The sequence below is a fragment of the Phocoena sinus genome, chromosome 5 (genome assembly GCF_008692025.1).
Source record: "Phocoena sinus isolate mPhoSin1 chromosome 5, mPhoSin1.pri, whole genome shotgun sequence".
In the NCBI taxonomy this organism is placed as follows: Eukaryota; Metazoa; Chordata; class Mammalia; order Artiodactyla; family Phocoenidae; genus Phocoena; species Phocoena sinus.
The window spans coordinates 91,641,316-91,657,059 of NC_045767.1; the positions used below are offsets into that span (position 1 = coordinate 91,641,316).

At 39.2% G+C, this 15,744-nt stretch overlaps 1 protein-coding gene across 1 annotated transcript in view; it reads left to right on the forward strand.

Annotated features, from left to right (window-relative positions):
* Positions 1-7,702: 7,702 nt before the first annotated feature.
* EREG (epiregulin) overlaps positions 7,703-15,744 on the forward strand; it is a 28,087-nt gene continuing 20,045 nt past the window's right edge. Inside the window, exon 1 of the mRNA XM_032633538.1 lies at positions 7,703-14,945. Within this exon, the coding sequence (XP_032489429.1) occupies positions 14,597-14,945 (349 nt within the window). The 5' untranslated portion in view covers positions 7,703-14,596. The remainder of the gene's footprint in view (positions 14,946-15,744) is intronic.

Genomic DNA, 15,744 nt, shown 5'->3' on the forward strand with positions numbered 1-15,744 from the left:
ACATACTTCTGAATAAGGACAATTACGAAGGATAAGGCGAGGCATTACATAATGAATAGGGCTTAATTCTCCAAGAAGACAGAACAGTCCTAAATGTGTATGTGCCTAGTAACAGAGCATTAAAAAAAAAAAAAAAAAAAAAAAAAGTGAGGTAAAACTGATAGAAGTGAAAGGAGAAATAGACAAACCCATTATTACAGTTGGAGACTTCAACTCCTCTCTTTCTGTAGTTAATAGATCAAGAAGGCAGGAAATAAGTAAAAATATAGTTGAACTGAAGTGCGCTATAAATCAACATGCCCTAATTGACGTTTATAGAATACTCCATCCAACGACAGCAGAAAACACATTATTTTGAAGCTCCCATGGAACATTCACCAAGACAGACCATATTTTAAGCCTCAACAAATTTAAAAGAATAGAAATCATAGAAAGTCTGATTTCAGAGCACAGTGGAATTAAATGTGAAATCAACAACAGAAAAATAGCTGGAAAAAATCCCCAAATATTTTGTAATAAGACAACACACTTCTAAACAACACTTGAGTCAAAGAAGTCTCAAGTGAAATTTTAAAATATTTTCAATTAAATGAAAATAAAAATACATCTTATTAAAATCTGTAGGATACAGATGAAGCAGTGCCTAGAAGGAGCTGGGATGCTCTGCTGATTTTGGACCGGCTTCCTCATGAGTCTGGAATTTGGCTGGTGGTGGGCTGATCTTGACTGGTTTGGGCTAAGGGCTTAGCTCTGCTCCACATGTTTCTCATCCTTTTCCTGGAACCAGTGGCTAGTCCAGGCAGTGTTTTTCATGATGATGGCAGAGATGCAAGAAAGCAAGCCCATCCATGCATGTACTTCTTAAACCTTAGCTTGCACTACATCTGCTTATGTCCCATTGGCCCAAGCAAGTCAGGCGGCAGAAACCAGAATCAAGAGGTAGGGGAGTGGCAGTAGGAGGGTGAATATTTATGAATAATAATCTATTTGAATAATCTATTACAATGATTGTGCCAATTTCAAAGAGATAAGATTCATCAGAGATAAGATTCATCTTGCACACAAGTCTAACAGTATTGACAATTTAAATTCATGCATAAGTAAAATTACTCCAAGTTACACCATTAGGGCTGAGAATAAACAAACTTAAAATATTATACACTTGAATTCCAGGGGTTTACTGTATTGCATTAGCCTTTTATCCAATCTTGGTCATTTAAAAAACAATAAGAACCTGGTATGGTTTGTAATTTTCAAGTTGCTAAGTGACTGAACTCTTACTATGGACCAGGCACAGTTCTAAATACTTTATGCTTATTTAAGACCCACAACATCCTTAAGGGATAGTAATACTATAATTTCTTCTTTATCAATGGCAAAAAACTGAAGCACAGAAAGCTTAAGTGACTTGCCCCAAGTCACACAATTAGTAAACTCGGTTGTATGGATTTGAAACCAGGCAATCTAGCTCCAAGCACTCTTTTTACCTTCCACCCTCTTCAGTACTTCTGCATATATCATCCTGTTTGATGCCAAACCCATTCATTCACCTAAAGAACATTAATGGAGCACTGTTTATGTTCCAGGTACAGAGCCAGGAGCCGGAGGATATGAAAGAAATGTGACACATGGTGCCTGGTTTACCATGGGGAAAAGGAAAGAAACTTAAAACGTTCCTCAAGCCTTTCTAGTGTCGTCTGGGGAAACTCAATCCTTCTCCCACGTCCATCTCTGACCTACAAAAGAGGAGGGTCTTTTGTGAATTCTACACCAGAGTTCTCCAGATTGTCAGTGTCAGTAGGATCCCACGTGCAAGAAACCGCTATTCCTAAGGATCTATAAGTCACCTGAGAAAAAGCTCTTGACTGTTTTCTACTACTCAGGTTTAACAGTAAGGAGAAATCCCGTTTCCCTCAACAGCATTACATTCTGTTGTGATGTCACACACACACAAAAACAAAAAAGAAACAAACAAAAAAACTACGTCTCTCTACTGTTCATTTTCTACAAAACCAGATGGCACAGCTTCATGCTTGACTTACTCATAATTCCAGCCTTTCTGTTCAGCCTTTGGCTAGAAAACATTCTGAGTTTTATGCCCTCCATGCACCCAGTCACTTCTCGTCCCCAACCACTACTGCTTTTCTACTTCAAGCTTATGACCCTCAACTGTCTTCCCCTCTGAGTGACCCTCTTCCCTATCTGATGAGCTCTTTGTGCTGGGGAAAGGGTTAACTCTTGGCTCTGCAAGCCTCCAATGGCTTCATCTGGGAACCAGTTGCTGACCTCCAATAGTTTACTCCTTCAGGCCTCTCAATTCTCCAGCTCCTCTAATTCTCATGTAAATAGACCCTCAGATCCTGAACTTAAAGGCTTTCTCTCCAAAGCCTGAGTTACTGTGAAGCCAAGTGTCTGTACATGTGTTAATCTTATACTTTTGGAATACATACTACGCTGAGGAGATGTGCCTTTCTTGCAAGAAAGAAAAGTGGGGCTCTGGTATTGTTTTAAACCAAGGGGCTTATTAACCTAAGGTAGCCTAATGTTGCGTAGTTAAAAGTTAAAGCTAACCTGGGGTCAAGTGGAAGCCAAGGAACAAGTGGAGCAAAGAGTGCTGCGTCTGAAGGGTGAGATGGGCCCCCAAATGGGAGAAGGAGCCACAAAGGGATTGGCTTTTAGAGGACTCAGGAGATGGAGAACAGGATGGAATGTGGCTGGGGATTCAGACCTGATCAGTGAGAACCAGGTGCTTGGGCAGGAGTGAGAAGGGCAATTTACAGGAACCATGCCAAAACAGACCAGTCTTGGGAGCCAAAGGAACACCGGGAAAGACCAGGGATTCAAAATTCTAACAAACCAAGTTTCAAACCCCAGCTCCGTCACTGCTTGACCTTGTAAATATTATTTAACCTTCAGGTTCTTATCAGTAAATTGGGAATCATTACGTCTACTCAATGGATTGTTGTGAGAATTAAAAGGAGGAATATGTGTAATAGACTTAGTGTTTCACACATAGCAAATATTCAATAAACACAAATTCTCTCCCTTCTTTTGCTTCCTATTCGTCTTCCCCTCCACCATCCACATCCCAATTTGAGTCATTTTTATAAACTGGGTTTGTGTCCCCATCTTACACAAATGTGATTTTAGGAAGTTCTAATAACCATTTTTAATTCTTCTTAATTAGTTTGAAACTATGGAATGTCACCTTTGTGCTTGAAATACCACTTATCGTTCTGAGAATAATCTGTTCCCATTCCTGACAGACTGATAAAATCTAAAGAAATATTCTATTTTTTCTTTTGACTGAAATGAAATGGTCTTTATCTAAACAGGCACGAAGAGTAAAGCAATAAATAAACTATCTTGACCCTTAAAGAAGAGAATGTCTTCACTTACCAGAAACAAAAACAGCAATCCCTCAAAACTTAGCACTGAATTCTGAGCAAAGGGGTTAAAATTCGTGTAAATTATCCAACCAAATTAACACAAGCCCGTAATATAAATTCCAAACTTCTGATGTCAGTTTTAAAAGATGTAAGAAAAACTGCATTCTAAGAAAATATAAGGACCCGAACAAATACTTCAGTTTTACTGCAACTTTGTGCCTGAAGTATTGCTTAAAATACACAGAACAACATATAAGAAAGTTTTTAGTTTATATAGTGATTTCAGAAATAGTTGTTTTTGTCATAAGAGGATTTGACCTATAAGTTAAGGAAATTATTATGTGCAGAGACAGCTGTCAAACTTTTTACCCAATGACATGTTTCCTTAAATGAAATTTTCTACGGAAGACCTGTATATAGAGCAAAATGTAGCAAAAGTGGGAGTGAGAACCTGGAATCCATCCACTCCAAGAACACACATTCTCTCTCCCATTTCTGACCATGACAGAAACTCTGAGCCCCCATCCACTCATATAGCCCCTATGGCTTTAAGTCCCACAGGACTCACCACTGCTCTAAAGCATCACTGATCTATGTGTTTCCTTTTTCTAAACTGTATATCACAACCAACTAGCGTGTAATTAAATACATTTTAATGATTCTCACCTATTCCATCTTTCAGATGAGATAAAATAGAAGAGATCACAGCACATTTCATCAAGATAAAATATTGCTTTTAAGACACGTATTTCAGAAAGATATAATTATATATCCCTGGGTATGCTGCATCAGAATGTAAAATGGTTTTAAGCCCCAGCCAAGAAAAGTCTGACAGACCCCACAGTACTTCATGAGGTTGAGAAAACCTCATGAAAATTATAACTTTGCTATAATAACTTTGCTAAATTTTGCTAAAATAACTTTGAAACGACAAACTGCCAACTCTAATATACATAATGGAACTGTATTCAGAAAAAAAGTTACAAGTGAACACACGTACAGGCCAATCAATGAAGAATCTGGAGGCATGAATTTTGTTAGTAATAAAAAGAAGTAATTTGGTCTTCTTAGCTGTTTATTTTTATTTATGTATTTATTCATTATAAGTACTACGCTGTTTTTCCTGTCTATCAAAAACTGTTTAGTTAAACCTAAGATCGTTGAATAACTTCGGCTGTCTTATGCCTTCTATCATAGTTGCTAAGTTCTTCATACATCAGGGATATAGATGTAAAGGTATTTCAAATACTTCAAATGTAAAAAGTGGCAATAGCAGTAACTTGGTTAATCCATGAAATTGGGTGATGCCACTTCTCTTAATAACAGTGCAGATGTGTTTATCTTTCAGGCCTCAGTATCATTCCTGTATTAATCTTCACAATGATGGGCATCCAAATATGATAAGCGTATTTGTCTTTTTCATGTGGAACACAAGAGTCTTGTGTTGGTTGGGCTCCTAATTGCTGGGTTACCAACAGAAGGAGTCCCTTGGCTCCTTAAGCTGTAGGATTTTCTCAAAATGATTCATCTCATCTCTGACCAGTTCTCAGCATGATTCAAGATGTTATAGTCTTTAACAAGCAGCATTTTCTGGAGATTGCTTCAAGTATTTCTTTTGCTCAACAAGCTTTTGGCTGTCCACTCCAAACCCATCCTGTGACACTGTGACTTGTGAGTGGTATTGATCAGTGCAGAGAAGTATTGTTAAATTGACCGGGGGATTTTTTGCAGAAACTAACACCTACGGCCATGATACGTCCCTGGTCAAAAATGTGTTAAGTGTCTGCTTAATGGGCAAGTTTTCCTTGCCATTGGCCCTAAATTTGATTCGTAGATATCTAACAAAACTGGTACACACTATTAATGTAATAGGATTATACTGGCAATAATTATTAACATTGTCATGTTGGATCACTGCCAGATATAGGACAACTGAGTCCCAATATAATTTCCTTCTCTTCTTATAATTTATAATATGGAGTTCAGCTTTGGTAATCAACAAATTCATTCAACAACTATGTATTTAGTGCCTACTATGTGCAAGACACTAGGTATAGCAGTGTATCCAAACACAAGTAAGGCATTACTTTGGCTTCAAGAATATTAGAATCTGGTATTCAGAATACAACTTTTAAATCACCCCTAACAATAATAAAAGTCAATACTTATTGTGTAACTTATTATGTGCCAGGCAATGTTCTAAAAATTTTAACTTCAAGTTACTCAAAAGCACAGTTATGGATCCTTTCCTCATAGCGCTTATTCTTCCATGAGAGAATCAAAGAAGCAAGTACATGAAGAACTGATAAGTTTTATGATGAAGAAAATTCAGGATGTAATAAAGGCCATCACTGGAAGTCCTTAATATGGTCTAGGAAGATGAGGGAAGTTTCCCAGAGGAAGTAATAATAAAGTTGACACTCATTTGAATGTGAGCCAGGACAAAAATTAAACAAAATTGCCAAGAACCTGTGGCTCAAGTGTCATAAAACTATTTTGAACTAAAAAGTCACAAAAGCAGAAATGTATAAACATCGATGCTTCCATCCTCAAATTTATCCTCTAACATCAAAAGCTATCCCTAGCCTATCCCAGCCTATCCCTATCCATTGTTGAGCTTGATTTTGAATATCTTTTATTGACTTGTGATTTTGGAGAGTCAAGGACTTATCAGAGCCACCAGAGACCTTGGTACAACAGACACCAGAACAAAGAGTGGAAGGTTTCCTGCTAGGATGCCATGATATCCATTACAAGACTGGCAGCAAAGGGAAGGGCAGTTTACAATCATTCCTTGTGGAGCCCCACAGCTACCTGGGCGATCTTCTTTCCAAATCCAGAGACACACTCTGTCATCTAGGTAGGGTACAGGAGGCCTCTAGGAAATTGGTTCAAGATTCATGTAAAACTCAGGTTTCCTTTGGGTGAGATTTTGGGTTTCCTTTATTTTTCTTATATTCTTAGGAATGCAGTTACACTAACCCAGGACCGATAGATCTGAAGAACTATTTCCTCTGGTACAAAGCTAGAAAGATAACTAGATTTTACAAATAGGTATGTATTAAGAGGCATCTTAAGAGGAAGAAAAATTAATGCTGTTACAGGGAGTTTGGGGAGTTGATTGGTGAGATGATGGGAGTTTTGAAGAATCTTGAGTCTGAATTTACAGTCCAAGAGCCACAGTAACTTTGAGAGGAGACTCTAGGAGTTGTAGGACTGGCATTCCTTTCACGTCATTTTTAAAAAAAATACATTTACTTTTTATTTATTTTTGGTTGTGTTGAGTGTTCATTGCTGTGCGCAGGCTTTCTCTAGTTGTGGCGAATGGGGGCTACTCTTCATTGTGGAGCTTCTCATTGCTGTGGTTTGTCTTGTTGAGGAGCACGGGCTCTAGAGCACAGCCTCAGTAGTTGTGGTGCATGGGCTTAGCTGTTCCGCAGCATGTGGGATCTTCCCTGACAAGGGCTCGAACCCATGTCCCCTGCATTGGCAGGCAGATTCTTAACCATTGCACCACCAGGGAAGCCCCTTATTTTTTTGATCTTATGCTATTCTGAAGTCCAAATCAGTTTAAGTTCTACAGCACCATATAAAGATTGAAAATGATGATCCACGTCTGTTTCTCTAGAGTCAGCTATTTGCCCTCACTGCAGATACAACAGATACTGTATATGTGTGTGTGTGTATATGTGTGTATGTATACTCTCTATATATAGAGTACCTGTTGTATGTATTGGGTTGGCCAAAAAGTTCGTTTGGGTTTTCCCACAACATCTTACAGAAAAACCTGAACAAACATTTTGGCCAACCCAATATCTCCCTGTACCCCCTCACCCTCACATACAAATAGTGGAATAGGGATAGGTAGGAAAGGAATAAGAGGAGAGACCAAAACATTTAAATAAGGAGTGAATGAGATAGTATGTATAGAATCTCAATATGTATGTATAGATCACTTTGTCCCTAATCCCTCTATTAAAATATATAAGGATACCTTCTTAGAGCTATGTAGAGGTGAAGAAAATTATTTTTGATATTTCTCTCCAAATCAAATAAGCAAAAGATAAGAAAAGCATGTTATAGTAAAGTCCACCATAAGCAGCTTCCTTATCTTGTTCATTTGAATACTATATGAGTTAAACAGAGTCCTGCCTGGAAGAATGACTCATCTCTACTACATGAGTTTTACACTTAGTTTTGATGACTTATTGGGATGCCTGTGCTATGAATATTCCCATGCTGAGGCTCACTGACAACTCCTCTGCTAGTAATATTTAGTATTATAGAAATACAGGACATTATGTGCCTGTAATCTGACTTCTGTCCTCTCCATTCCACTGAACTTTCTCCTGAAAGGTTACCAGTGACCTCATTCTTGCCAAACTTCTTCCTCCATTCCTATTGTCTAGACCTCATTGTTCCACCTGCTACTGGTACCTATGCCTCCTGTTTGGAACACCCACCTTTTGCTTTGGGAATCCAGCACTATCATGGTTGCCCTTTAAATTTTTGACCCTCTTATATATCTTGGCACTAAATAAATATCTGAGATGAATGCAAGGAACAATTATTTCCAGGTTTTACAGATGAGGCTACTACAGTATAAACAAGCTCATAAGGTCAAAAGACTCACGAATGATAGGAGCCAGGATTGCAACTTAGTGCTTCTAACTATTATTGATTTAGTGTCTTTCTTTTTCTTTCTTTCTCTTCCTTCCTTCCTTTCCTTTTCTTTCTTTCTTTCTTTCTTTCCTTCCTTCCTTCTTTCCTCCCTTCCTTCCTTCTTTCTTTCCATAAATTTTTTTTTCTGATTTTTGGCACATTTATCATATACCCTTTTTTCTCTCAGAAAAAGTGAAATTTTTGTCATAAATGTGATTTGGTTTATACTACAATACAGTCCTCTTTATCTGCAACAGGATCAAGATTTTCAAGTTTCTAAACCCCACATAGTTTTTGTGGAGTTTATGATTTATAAGTTGTAAGCAAGGGGAAGAAAATGACCAAAACACCTAAGCAAAAATACTATGGGAGATGAAGGCAAGATCTAGAGAACTGGAGTAGCCCGTTTAGAAGATAAACTACTTTTTCAAATCCTGAGGACATTATCTGTGCTATCACTCTAGGATATTTTAGCCAATGCCTAAAATTGCTCAATGCTTAAAGCACATACAGTCAAGAGATAAAAAGCTGTGCTTCCATCTTCTCAGTACCAGATTCAGAAGTCATAGAAAGCTATACCATCGGAGATCATATGGTTCAAACCTGCATTTTAAGAATCAAGAAAATCTAGCCCAGAGCTGTTAAATGACCTATACAAGATCACACAAAAGTTTATGTTCAGTCAGAACTAGAACTTGGATCTAAACTATGCGGCTCAGTATTCTTTCTTTTTTCCATGTTTTAGTTAAAACATCAAGCTTTCTGCTTATAAGGATACATTCATTTGAAGCCCTTCCCAAACCAAATGAATCACAACCTTTGGGAAAGTAAGGTCCAGACTTCAGGAATTTTTTCCGAAACTGACTAAGTGAGTTTAAAGTGCAGCCATGGGTGAGAACTGGTGTCTAGCCAGCCGTACAATAAATTATTAGCAGTTACACAAATCATTCCTTACAGAGTAAGATGCATTGCAAGATAGAATACAATCTCATTTGTGTGTAATTTTATTGGGGATAATTTCTAAGTCAAATAGATATTACCAGCGATAGCCAATGCAATAAAAATGAAGGCTTTAATAGCTATTGTTTTATTGCTCTCACTAGCAGGTTTTTAACCTGTCTGTTAAACAGTGGTAGTGCTAAACTGAGAAAAAATATTCATCATAAAACAATTCCTAGGATTTTTGTGGCAGTCTATCTTCTAGAGATTTTTACCCCCAGGGTCTGCATCAATTAAGCAATCCTAGGTAATGTTTATTGAGACATAGATTTAGAAAGTAATTCAGATATCTTTGAAGAGACCGACAGACAAGAAAGTTTCAAGCTTAAGTATCTATTGTGTATGTTTTGTCCTTTTTCCACACCTGATAATGACATTAACATTAAATATTTATGAAACTACATAAATCCATAAGCAATCATGCAATAATCATGCAGATGATTTAGAAATGAATTGCAAAGTTTCTCAAAGGCTGATGTGTGGTTGTATGAGACATAAAATGCTTATTGAATGATTGTTGAATCAATGACTCTGAAAGTTAACCTTTAACTGTAAAATGTTGCTTAAGGAGCAGAAGCACCAACGTAGGCAATGTATGATCACATCCTACTAGGAGTTAGCTAAACATGAAATGGCAGTGCTTTAAATAGGGATAGCTGCATTCCTAATTCATCATCACTACGTGTGTAATTAATGCTCTGTGGGTACAAGCGACGGAAGGGGAGGCTCTTCTATTACTAGGGCACAGTTCACGGCAAGTACAAGAAGCAGCAGCGTCAGCTATCAGGTTCCTAATATCACACAGTATCTTTTTCTTACATTTTGCGATTACTGAATGATTTTTTCAGAGCATTCTGTTGATGAAATTCACAGGTGACATTTCTGATGGGACATTTGTAGAATAAAATGTTTTACATAAACACAATGAACCATAAAATAGTAAGATTAACAAATGCTTTGGCAATGGAAGCTGGAAGGCTGGCACACCTGATTTTCTTCTTAATAGGATAACAGCAACATAGGACATTTGTCTTAAGGGAGGAGTATAAAAACTATCTGCAAAGGGATGTGAATGCTCTTTGCAAAGAATTTGAGACTAGAAAACTCCAGAAACGTGGATTTTAATGAAAATATCTGAGAGCGTCGCACATATAACAAGCACTGCACTTTCAGTGAACCAGGTGTTGCTGTGGGTCAAAGCAACACAGTGTGATGGTGAAAGAGTCTGGTACCACCTGGAGTCAGGTTGCCTGGTTTCAATCCCGTCTCTGTTGTTTATGAGCTGAAGGGCCTTGAACAAATTCCTTACTATTTTGCCTTAGTCTCATCTGTAAAACGGAAATAAAAATGTACTGACCTCACAGGGTTATTTAGAGGAATAAGTAAGCCATTATATTTTAAACTACCTAGTGACTTAAAAATGTTAGGTATAAATAGTAGTTGTCATTATTATTCTTATTAGGCACATCCATCCACATTTAGATTTAAGAACAAATATTCACTACTTTCATGTTCCTTTCCACCTATGGTTCTGAATCTAAACAGAACCACAAGCAGAAGATAGTGTCTTTGAGTGAATTCACTGATCTAATCAGTTAATCAGCCATCCACACCATTCAGTCAACATTCAAATGGTACGTAAATTTGTAAATGTTTTGGAATCATTTTTGGTTTCAGAAAACTCCTCAAATTATCAGGTCAATCAATAAGAAATAATAATTTACTATTTATTAGACTTTAAAGCTTTCTAAATTTTTACTTTCCTCTACCTCTGTATATACTGAAAGAAAAACAAGGAAATTTTCCTTTTTGAATTCTTATACTAATTCTCAATTAAGAATGGATTAGTCCAGAGGAAAATGACTTTTCAAAAAAAGTCTATGATAAAGGTTATTTCAAAAAAGGGAGGATCACTACACTCAATATATATTCCTCCCTTCTTTATTTTTGTCTCTAACTGTATATGATATGAATAAATAAATCACTGAAAGATGGCATGGCAGTCTGTTGATTTTTGGTCAAGGAGAAAAGAGAAGCAGTCACTTTCCCATAAAGGTGATATATGGGGATAGAGAGAGCCCAGAATTTTGCTTGGAAATCTGTGTTTTATTTGTAGTTTATAAGACACTATTTAGCACACATTTTAAAAATTATCCTGAAGGACATAAATTCTTCATTCAAGTGGAACTTGCTAAAAAGTTCCCATATGGTTAATATTTGGCTAAATTTAGAATAAAATCAGTTTTTTTTTCAGAAGTTAGCATCTGATAGAACAGAATTCATGTTCTAGGACTCATATTTTGAATATCAAATTTAATAACTTGATCTTGAACACTTTCCTATATTTTTCAACACCTTCATTGTAAAAAAAAAAGTAATCCAGCACCACTCCATTGTAGCAGTTCTTGCTAAGGATTAGCTAATAAAAGACTTTAAACATTTTGTGTTATATAAAAGCTAATTCACCAAAGCAGGTATTATCTGTTGCTAGTTTGAAAAGCAGTAATTTCATAATAAACAAGTGCCCGTTGCAGTCCCAAGGAGCACTGACTTGAGGAAAAAAGCAAGAGATGGAAGAAGAATTGTGAGGTTTTATCCATTCTTGTCTGAGGCTAGATGCTAGTTTTTTAGGTCTGGCCCAGGGCTGGATTTGGCTATGGTCTGTAATAGGTTTATTGCTGATACCCATTTAGGCCTGTATGTGGATGCTGCCAGCCCAGGGTTTCCTAAGTCCCCTAAGAAGACCTCTTATAATGTAAAAAGATTATTTTGTCACATCTCCCCACCTGACAGAGGTTACATGTTTGTTATGTATCAATTAAACTACAGGTGCCACCAAGCCACCTTAAATTCATTATCAATTTTAAATGAATACATTTTAATAATCACAATACTCAATGTACTAGATAGATATTTAGACTATAAATATTATTCATATTTACTAACCATTTGACAAAGAAGATCCCCAAACCTCTCAGATTGGGAATTGCTGATCTGGTTGATGCCTTTAAGTCACTTCCTAGTTGGAAACTTCTCTATGACTTGATTATTTTCTTCCCAAACTGTCCTATCTTCAAATATATTTTGTGCCTTTAAGAGGAATTATGATTGTACTTCATACTATGATACGTTTAAATGAAAGATTAATGAAAATTGTTTCCAATTATTAAAAAAAAAAAAGAAGAAGACGGCTTCTTTCGCAGAGGCAGTGGCAAATCTTCCCTGATGTATCATGATGGAGTCATTCTTGAAAACTGATGGCTAGAAAATTGAGTAAACATAGAACCAATAAGGAAAAGATTTCTTCACACCGTGTGAACTTAACCCGTAGAGGAGTTCCTTGCTGTGGAAAATTTGGGGATAAGCACAAGGATTTTTTTCACGATGATGATATTTCATGCTTGCAGGCATTAGCTACGAAGCGCCAAAAAATTCCTCTTCACATATCAATACCAAAGAGTTGACTGTTGCTGCATGACCCCATTTTCCCCAACGTGTTCCCACCCCATCCTTCTTTTGAGCACAAACCACAACGCTGGATTTGTTGAAATAAGACACTAATTAGGACTAAGACATTCTTCTTCCTGTCACTCCTCGGAGGTAAATGACAGGCCATTGTGCAAAATAAGGAAATGCTCCCAGTTGACCCCTCATTCTTTCCAATGAATTCTGCTTTGATTTTTCAGACACTTGAGTTATTTCTTTTCCAGATCCAATTTGTAAAGCAAAAACTATTACGGGCCAGCAGTCCCTTTTCCTAATTCTAATTTACCAAATTTGGGATCCCTGTCAATGTTCCATAAAACTAACCCATTGCCAGGATCATCTTTCTTGGTTCCATTTATTCTTTTACAAAGAGCAATTAAGTGACAAGTTACTTACTTAAGACTTAGGAACCCATAATCCTACCTCTACCTTACCATGTGTTCATTCATTTAGCTCATGAATACTGCCAACCTATTAAGTACCATCATCCTAACATGTGTTTACATATCACAACAGGTATTTTTAACGAGCGCCAACTCTGTACTAGGCATTACAGAAAGCACCTTCATTATCTTCCGATGAGTTAGATACTATTATTATCCCTATTTTACATATGAGGAAATGGAGAGAGGTTAAACAACTTGTCCAAGGATTCACATGCAGACAATCTAAATCCAGAACCCATGATCTTAACCACTGAGGGAAAGACAAAGTGTTTGTTTCCAACATGAGAGTTCTGGTGAAGGAGAAAGAGGGAGAAAGAAAGGAAGAAAGGAAGAAAGGAAGGAAGGAAGGAAGGAAGGAAGAAAGAAACAAAGGGAGGGAGGGAAGGAGAAAGTAAGAAAGAAAAAGAAAAGAAAGAAAAAGAAAAGAAAGGGAAAGAAAGAAAGAAGGAAAGAAAGGAAGGAAGAAGAGAGAGAGAGGGAGGGAGGAAAAGGAAAGGAATAAGAAGAAGAAAACAAAAAGTAGAAAGGTAAGGAGTTAACCAACATCTATTAGATTCCATTTTCCATTCAACTATGCTGTCAGTACTGGTGTATTGACACACGGTTTTCAGGCCCTACAGGGGAAATACAACAACAAGTAAGGCAATTTATGTATTCATACAGATCTGAACATATGACTGACAAACAAGAAAAGTTAAACAAATCAAAGTAGTTTCATCAGGTATGAAGTACCAGATCTAGAATTCCGAGTCTAGGGGAAAGATAAACAATACAAGCTGTAAGAGATCAGAATGGAGAGAGATCTCTGTAGGGTCAAGAAATCCAGGCCCTTGAGGAGAACCAGGAAAGTGAGTAGGATTTGACCAGCTCCAGTAAAACGCAGCCATTTCCCCAAACTGTGACTCCACCAGCACAGGGAGGAAAGTGGGAATAAGCAAAGGCAGAGTGAGTTTCCCAGCCTGGCTGGGGTGTGAAAATTTGTCCGGTGAACTAGTGGGAGCTGAGGTTGAAAAGACTGTTGGCTTTACATTTGTGTCTGGCCTTGTCCAAAAGGCAATGGGAAGTTACTGAAAGATTCTGTACAGCGGAGTGACAGGATTAAGGCAAAGTTCAGGGAAGTTAAATCATTTAGGGGAAGAAATGATGATTATGAAGAAATAATTATGATTATTTCTTCATAATCACTAGATTTTGAAGCCATAAATGCCTGTACCACGTAGGAAGCCGAGGGCTTCGAAAGAAGGTGTAGACGCAAAAAGCAACTCTGGGCAGTGGTGGGTGTGACCACAAAGAAAGTCCTTGAGCCACTGACAAGTTTCAAGAACTTCCGTAAGTCACTCACACACACACAGCTCTCCAAATGCACGTACTGGGAACTCCAGCCCTGGGAGGAAGACTGGCTGACTCTAGTTATGCCTGTCACCCAGAGCAACTAAAACCGCCCACTATCCAGCAGGTGGTCCCACAGCGCAAACCCACCCGTCTGGTCCACGCTCCCTACCTCCGCCCGCAGGAGCCCGAGAGGGAGCTGCAAAAGTGTGGGGAGTAGTCCCCGGCTCACCTGAAGAGCATTGTTTCATTCCTCAGCCACTCGCAGGTGTTCAGAGAGGGAGGATGACATCCGGACAGTCCTCCGGCCACTCCTCCCCCGGGGGCGATTATGAAACTCCCGACACGCAGTTAGTCCTCAGTCCCCAGGCCCCGCCCCGTACTTATAAAGGTCTCGGCGCGGGCTGTGGAGTTCACTTGCCCTACAGACCGGGTGTCGGAGGGAAAAGCTGCCGACGCGTGGACCCCGCAGCTCCCACAGCGCCCGCCGCCGCCACCGCAGCCTCCGCCGCAGCCCCTCCGGTCCCCGCCCGCCCGCCGCCCAGGCCACGCCCGCGCCCCGCACACGCTGACGCGGGGAGGAGGATGGAGCCGCGCCGTGCCCGCTGGGTCCCCGCGCCGCTGCTCTGCCTGGGTGAGTACCCCGCCCCTTCCCGCCGCGGAAGACGAGACTGCGCGGCCCCGGGGCAGCTGTCTTTTGACAAGTACCGCGCTTTCCACCAGACTCAGGTGTACTCCGTTTCGAACGACGTCTCTCGTTAGGCGAGCCCGTCTTTCCCTCCAGCAGGCGATGGAAGAGGGTGGGGTAGGGGAAGGGGCTGGTGTTAAAATACCTTGCACGGATGGATGAACTTGGTCTGTGTGTTCTGCATGAAGTAATATAGCTCCGTATTAGGCGAAATAAAAATTTGAAAAGATTTCGGGTTTGTTGTTTCCTTTTGAAAATCTGACAGTTCTAGAAATCCAAAAGACTGGGGAAAACCGGGCTGGGGGCGGGGACAGGAGGCGGGAGTATGGACAAGACCCGCGCCTAGGAAAGACCTTTTGGAGAGAAACGCTGTTCCGCCTGTCTTGCCTTAGGTTTTCTAAATCAAGGCAGGTTAAGCGTCTGGGGGCGCTGGCGTGAGGCGGTGCCAGCTTCGCTGAAGCTCCAGAGAATGAAAAGGCTGTTTGCGTACCCGGAGCGGGAGGGACACGCGCAGGTCCGGGTGCTCCTGGAGGCCCTTGGACGCCAACACCTGCTGCTTCCGGTTTCCCCCCGCGGGCTGGTCGGGCTCTTTTCGCTCGCTGCTACTTGCACCCTTGTATTCTGTAATGGCTGAGCGTACTTTAATGCTTCTTATTTGAGATAATTTAGTTCTTGTGGACAGGGGAAAAAAAAATCTTTAACTTAACTGGTTTAAATATATATATTGTGAATTCCTAAACTTCAA